Genomic DNA, 7,194 nt, shown 5'->3' with positions numbered 1-7,194 from the left:
AGAGTCAAAACCAGGTCCACACACACACCAGCACTCCAGATTTGGATAAACCAGGCCTGTTTTAAAGAACTTAAGGCCAGGTCTAAATGATTACAGACCCTCTGATATCTGAACCAGAATGGTATGAGATCTGTGATCCACCATGTGGCAATTTCTACAGCGGGCAAACAGATTCCAGGCATTGGGGGAGCTGTAATTAAAGCAGTAAGGAAAATGCATTAACATCTGGAAGACATAGGCAATATGACAAATTCAACCCAGCCTTGCTGAGAAGAACAGATGCACAAAAGCACAAACACAAGGAACATACTGAAAAAATAAGTCATGTGATTAAATGATGATTAAAAGGAGACCACCAGGACATCTTCCCAGGCAGATGTGCCACGCAAAGAAAACCACTCCGTAAGGGGAAACAAAATGAATCACTCACAAGAAGTACTGTTGAATTCTTTTAATAACACTAGGAAAATATCATAGTATTAAAGTCCTGCACGGGATCCTTGGGAGGTTATTTGGGTTGGGATTCCTTTTGTGTTTATAAACCAAACTTTATTTCCCAATTGTGTTTTCTTTTAGGCTGACTACTCCTTTACAATGGCATTTCCAGTTAAAACACAGCTAACCTATAAATACCTGAATGCCACAGCACACATTGTGTGCGTGGGTTTTGTTTTGTTTACGTCTTAGAGGAAATGACAGGAAATCTACTCAACACAGGGAAGCAAACGTCGATTCGTTAAGCGGGGGATGTAAAAGCCAGTAAAGAATACATTGCATACATAATACAGAAGGAAAAAAAATTATCATCTGGAGTATGTGAAATTACACTGATTTTGCACCTTAAACCTAGTAGAAGTTACTCTGTTGGCCAATACTAATCCACTGAACAAGCAGAATGTTGGTCAGAAGTCTAACGTTTTCCTGTACCAGCACAGAGAGAATATAAGCAGTCCATTGCTGTTAAAAGAAAACATGAAATCCAGCTCATGTTTCTGGTTAGGGGTCGATTTCCTCGGGAACTATTGTTAACATCACATCTTCGTTGCCCCTGCGCACGACCATGTGCAACGTACTGTCCTTTTTAATAATGTCACTGACATCACTGGCTGAGCTTATCGACTGTCCATTGATGCTTATAATCACATCGTTGTCCTTCAGGCCACCACTGGAAACACAAAGCAGCAATGTGTTATCAGAATTGCAGTTTCATTATTGGGGGTGGAAAAAAGAGCGCTGGATTATTTCTATTTCCCACCCAACAGCAGCTGTGCAGACATGGCAGCATGAGGAAAGCAATCAGAATTTATGAAGCAGCAAAGGTTACAATAAAGTGCAGAAACCTCAGGATCTGATGGATGTACAAGTTTGATGAAACTCATATTTGACTGCAAAGGAATTTGCTGTTGCAAATAGCAGTTAGTTCTGCCATAAAGATCCTAGGTGTTGATATCTGTCTTTTAAAATAATTGCAACAAAGCAGATTCATTTTAGAGGGGAGATTTTCCAAGCTTTTGTTCCTGAATACATAGAGCAGCAACCTGAGTGGCACTGCATGCTAACAAGAAGTTTCAGCCCCTGTTCTCCATACAGAGTTTACCAGCAGCCACTTCACCCACTCTTCATGTTTCAAACCTGAGCAAAGTAACACATGTTAGTGTGTTACATCTAGTTTGGTCACCAAAAATCAAATGTGTTCTTCCTCTGCTGCTCATAGCAGCCAAAATCCCTTCTTCTGACGTCAAAATCTGAACCTTTCTGATTCAAAGCAAGACAGGGCAGAAGCAGGGCTGTGTCTCCCCAGGCTGGCTGGAGCTGCTGCCAGCACCAAGAAATGGCTGGTGAGGGATGCCACAGACCACAACATCTTGCCCAGTCTTGCACAACGATCTGGCTCCAAGTTATGGAAAAATTACCCGAGACAGATCAGACATGATTCAACCCTTCACAAGCATAATCCTTCACAAAACCACAGACCACTCATCGGCCTCTTCCACCCACAGAAGGCGCCTGACACGAGTGTCTCCTGCAAGCAGGGTGCCCGTGGCCAATGTTTGCAACAAATCTGGTTGCCTACAGAAGGCATGGCTCAAAACATGGCCGTGGAGGAAGTCATTGCATGGTTTTTCATGCAGCCTCTCCATGTGGCTCACAGCCAGGACAGGTCCTGCAGCTCTGCTCCAGTGCCCCACCAGCACATCCACACAGCACATGGTGGACAGATCAGCAGAAGGAAACCCCTGAGGCAGGGACTGGGAGTGGGGCAGAGCCAACATGGGCTGCATTTTAACTGCCAGGCCAGCCTTTGGATGGAGCACCTTGATTTGGGTCTTCCTTCATGTTGGGTTACATTGCCTCATTTCTTCTCCCTCACAAAGTCCCCCTCCACTCTCTGCTATCACCCACACTCCTAAACGACTGTTCTGCACCTTCAGACTGAACCTGAACACCAAGGCAGCAATTCCAGCCCCACACTGAAGCAGCCAAATCATTCCTGCACATTCCTTCACACTGCAGGCACTCAGCAGGGCTCTGCCTGACGAGCACTGCCAACAGGGATCATCTACAAACACAGCATAGTTCAGAGAGCACACTGGACAGCTATCACCATTTATCTAACACCCAAAAAGACACCATCCAACCACCCTTGCAGCCTTCCCAAAAGGCAATGTATGCCTGCCCCAAGCAGCTTTCTGCTTATATCCCTCTGGTGCCACATAAACCTCTTTGCTGCCACAAAGATTTACTCCTCTCCTAAATGGTCCCTAGTTTCAGAAAATGAATAAGGTTTCCCATTTCCTGCCCTGGATTACTGAGCAGTTTCCTATCAGGCAAACCCTGAGAGAAAAGTGTCTCCAGCAGAAGCCAGCCAGTGACCACAGACCAGCTGCCAGGCTTCAGCCAGACGTGGTACCAACCAGCAGGGCCAGCTCCTGAGCAAATACTGAGTAACAGGAGCAAAAAAAGTCAGTTGTCCAAACCCAACAGCTCTTCCAGTAATGTGACTGCTGACAAAGCTCTCACATGGAAGAGTGTCTGCTGCCAAGAGAGGATTTCAGCACCACGGTGTGCCAGGGGAGCTGGTGGGTTTGGCCAATGCTGAGATGGACATTTCTTCCAAAGTGGACCCAAAAGCTTCTCACTTGCTCTCCTGCAGTGACCAGCAGGGCCGTGGAGAGTGTGCAGGAACAAAAGTCTTTATTCAGCACTGGCACTGGTACAGCAGATGCCTTGGAAGCAACTGCTGAGAAAAACAAAAAAGGAGTTTTCACACCCCCTGAATCCCTTCCTTTGGGCCTGGAAGGCCTGGAAGGCTTCCCTGCAATCCCTGATACAGTTACAGTATTGCCCATCAGGGACCAGAATAAAACCACAAACCCATTTCCAGCAGACAACCTAACAGCAATCAGATGGTCATAACTTTGTTAATTTAGCCTAATGAGGAAAGCCAGTGAAGCAGGGAACAGTCCCCATCGTTACCCCCTTAAGTCAGTGGCAGTGGTTTTGAGAAAAAAGCACTTCAACCTACGCTTCAGCTGGTGTTTCTGGAATGACTTCAATGACATAGGCCCCAGAGACAACATCAGGGAAGTCTTTATGGCGATCCTTCAGCTCTCTAGCTTTGCTGAAAAATGAAGAAATAGCAAAGAAAATATTTTGTCAAGACAGGAAAAAAACCCCCCACACATTTTGCTGAAGTCACTTAACATGAGTTGAGGTGTTTTACACACACTGGTATGTCACCTCAGCATTCATTTTAACCATTAGAAGTATATTTCAGGAATTATTACATTTTTTTTGGCATGCATACAGCTTTTTAATGTCTATTTCTGGTAAAGGCAACCATTTCAATAGACACAGACAATCAGAGTTCAAACATTTCAAAGCTTAAGAATGAGCAGATTGTAGAATCACAGAATGGTTTGAGCTGGAAGGGACCTTAAACCCCATCCAGTCCCCACCCCTGCCATGGCAGGGACACCTTTCACCATCCAGGGTGCTCCAAGCCCCATCCAGCCTGGCCTTGGGAACTTCCAGGGATCCAGGGGCAGCCACAGCTGCCTTGTGCCAGGGCTGCCCACCCTCACAGGGAAGATTTTTTTCCTAATAGCTCATCTAAACCCACTCTCTGTCAGTTTGAAGCCATTCCCCCTCGTCCTGTCACTCCAGGCCCCCTGTAATAGTCCCTGCCCATTTTTCTTTCAGGCTCCTTTCAGGACTGGAAGGTCACAATTAGGTAAAGCCCAAACCTCTCTACTCCAGGCTGAACAATCCCAATTCTCTCAGCCTTTCCTCATGGCAGAGCTGCTCAACCCCTGATCATCTGTGGGACCTCCTCTGGACTGGCTCCAACAGGTCCTTGACCTTCCTGTGCTGGGCACCCCAGAGCTGGATGCAGAACTCCAGGTGGGGTCACGTCAGAGAAGATTAGAGGGACAGAATAATCTCCTGCAATCCTGAACATCTAAAAGACCCCAACCCCTTGTGTTTCAATGCTCTGTTCTACCTGTGGGTCCTGCACAAGGGAAAACTTCTGGTTATTTTTTCAGGACACCTGCTCATGAGTCTCTTACAGTCTGAGCACGAATAAGCAAGTCCACACAAAAGCTTCATTTGACATTGAGTGAATTGTTTAATGAAAATAACTTTATAGGAATGGAAGAACGCACGTAGCTGAGGTAAGCCATGAAAACATACAACAACATGGATATAACCCAGGACAGAGCCACAGGCACTAGCTACTCTCTTCTGAAGCATTAAGGAGAAGAAAAAGCCAGGAGCTGTTTAAGAACTAGCTCATAGGAGAGTCTAGAGGAGAGTCCCACCAGGTGGCAGACGCAGAGGAGAAGGTGACCAGGGCTGGCTGGGTTTGTCACCAGGGCTGGCAGGTTTGTCACCAGCATGCACAGAGACCCTCAGTGCTGGCTCCAACCTCCCGGGCGCTGCTGCACGTCCCCAGCTGGATCCAAATGCATGCAGAGACCAGGCTGGGGAAGGGTCAGGAGCCACCCTGGCTACTTACCTGGGGCTTAGTGACATCATGCGTATGCCAATGTATTTCTTTTTGGTTACAGCTTTTCCTGCAAAAAGGAAAACGAGTCATGATCAGTTGTTCTGACCTAAAGAGCCTCTCAGGCTGCTGGCTTTCAAAACTTTATCTTTCACTTGTTCAGATTTCGATATTTATGTTATTTTTTTCCTATTTTTTACTTGCTTGATGGTAGCACACATTTTGTAGTTATGGATAACTTGAGAAATACTGTTTATGGTTAAATTTACTTTTTGGTTTTGTGTTTACTTACAGGTGGCATTTTTATTTTGATGGTCTGAGGTTTATTGAGTTAGGAATAATTTTTTTGTGTTTTTAATTTAGGTCTATTTTTGACACATTTTTGCAGTTTAGTTTATTTGTTTATTGTTTTGGTGCTTGTTATTAGTTTTATTTTTGGGGATATGGGCATTTATGTGGCGGACTTTTACAAGTAGTTTTTTTATTTTGGTAGCAATGTTTTTTTACTCTTCAGCAGCTCAAAGTGGTTTTTTTTTACGCTGCTAGTTAGCTTTTTTTTTTTTAACTTTTTTAGCCATTCTTACAGAGTGTTGGCTACTATTTATGAATTAGTGTAGAGGTAGAGTTTTGGCTACTTTTTTTTTTTAAAATCTTAATGCCAGCCAGGTTCCTGGCTTTCTGGTTTATCACTGTTTTCACAGAATGGTTTGGGTTGGAAGGGACCTTAAAGGTCACTTATTTCCACCTCCCTGCCATGGGCAGTGATGCCACCCACTAGACCAGGTTATTTTCTAGTTTTCCTCTTCCCAAGTACAGTACCTTTAGCTTGTCTGTCATGGGATTCAGTTAGGAACTTCTTTATTTTATCAGATGGGATAGCAAATGAGATGCCTGCTGTAACTTTTAATGTGTTGATTCCAATGACTTCACCATCCTGGAGGAAACAAAACAAAAAAGCATTATTAGCAAATATGGAGCACCTCAAAGAGGAATGGAACATTTCTTCCAAGCAGTCACAAAGACAAATTCACATTGTGCAGCTGATCTTCTATTTTCTATGTTTTAAGCATAATTTTGTGAGTCTATTGATAAAACACTACTTAGGAATTTTGGAAAAATCAACGTGATTGTTCAACTTGCTGCAGAAGAGATCAAAACTGGGCATGCTTGCAGTAGGTGAGCAACACATTCTGCAGCTATTCTGTGTTTATTTCAGTGAGCACCACATAAAGCATGGCACTGACTGCTCCTGAGCCACTATTACATAGTAACATAAAGAAAAATACAGTTTGCCAAAATCATAAGTTTTCCTGGCAATATAACTCCAAGAGCTTTGGATGAAACATCTCTGATGTCATGTCTTTTGAAACCTCAGCAGTTTCATTCTCTGGTTCATCCCAGACAAAAACTGTCTAACTACAGGTGTTTTTAAGTGAAGATTGAGTGTGACTGAATGTGTGCTGTGAATTGGGTGGGAAAAAAAAATTGCCAAATCTCCTCCAAGGCAGAAACTCTGAGTAGTTCTGAGTTTCAGGCTGTGCCATGCCTCCTGAGGACTCAACCCCATGTACCCTCAGGAAACATGAGAGCTCTCACACAGTTTTTCAACCTGCTTCAGTGCATTCTACAACATTGGCAAATAAACACTAATATCCTGAAAATATGTGGATTTTTTTGGTGTGATTCAAAATGAAAGGGTAGATACATTTTAGAAATATTTAGCTGAGTTTCTGTGCGAAAAGAAAATAATTGCCAGCTTCAGGGTAAACAGCAAGGGCAGACACCTCACTGTAAAATGTGTTTTTCCCTTTTTGCAAGGCTTGAGAAAAAAAAACATTACACTTGTTTGAAAATATGCAAACCATAAACATTCTAAATATTGAAATCCAAATGTAGCTTTTTGCCAACATAAACACAGACAACTGATTAGTAAGAACCATGTGAATTTTGTGTAGTCAGCCAGTTATCAAAAGCTGCAAATCCCACATCTGGTGGGGGGACTTTGCTTTTTTTTTGTTGGTTTGGGTGGGGTATATTGTTTGGTTTTGTTTTTTGGGTTTTTTTAATTAAACAGCAATAAGCTTGACACAAAGCAAACTTAGAGAAACTCTTACCAGATTTACTAGGGGTCCTCCAGAGTTCCCATACTGAAAATAAAGATAAGAACACATTTTAGTATTTATCTC

The 7,194-nt window shown here is 43.4% G+C and overlaps 1 protein-coding gene across 1 annotated transcript in view; it reads right to left on the bottom strand.

Annotated features, from left to right (window-relative positions):
- Positions 1 to 436: 436 nt before the first annotated feature.
- The window catches only part of HTRA1 (HtrA serine peptidase 1), a 32,523-nt gene continuing 25,765 nt past the window's right edge, over positions 437 to 7,194 (bottom strand). The window contains 5 exon segments of the mRNA XM_039709107.1: positions 437 to 1,165; positions 3,527 to 3,622; positions 5,021 to 5,078; positions 5,828 to 5,942; positions 7,123 to 7,155. Of these exon segments, the coding sequence (XP_039565041.1) occupies positions 997 to 1,165; positions 3,527 to 3,622; positions 5,021 to 5,078; positions 5,828 to 5,942; positions 7,123 to 7,155 (471 nt within the window). The 3' untranslated portion in view covers positions 437 to 996.

Source organism: Passer montanus, unplaced genomic scaffold, assembly GCF_014805655.1.
Source record: "Passer montanus isolate IOZ18808 unplaced genomic scaffold, ASM1480565v1 scaffold21, whole genome shotgun sequence".
In the NCBI taxonomy this organism is placed as follows: Eukaryota; Metazoa; Chordata; class Aves; order Passeriformes; family Passeridae; genus Passer; species Passer montanus.
The sequence above is the reverse complement of the archived record's forward strand: the minus strand, read 5'-3'. Positions and strand labels throughout refer to the sequence as shown.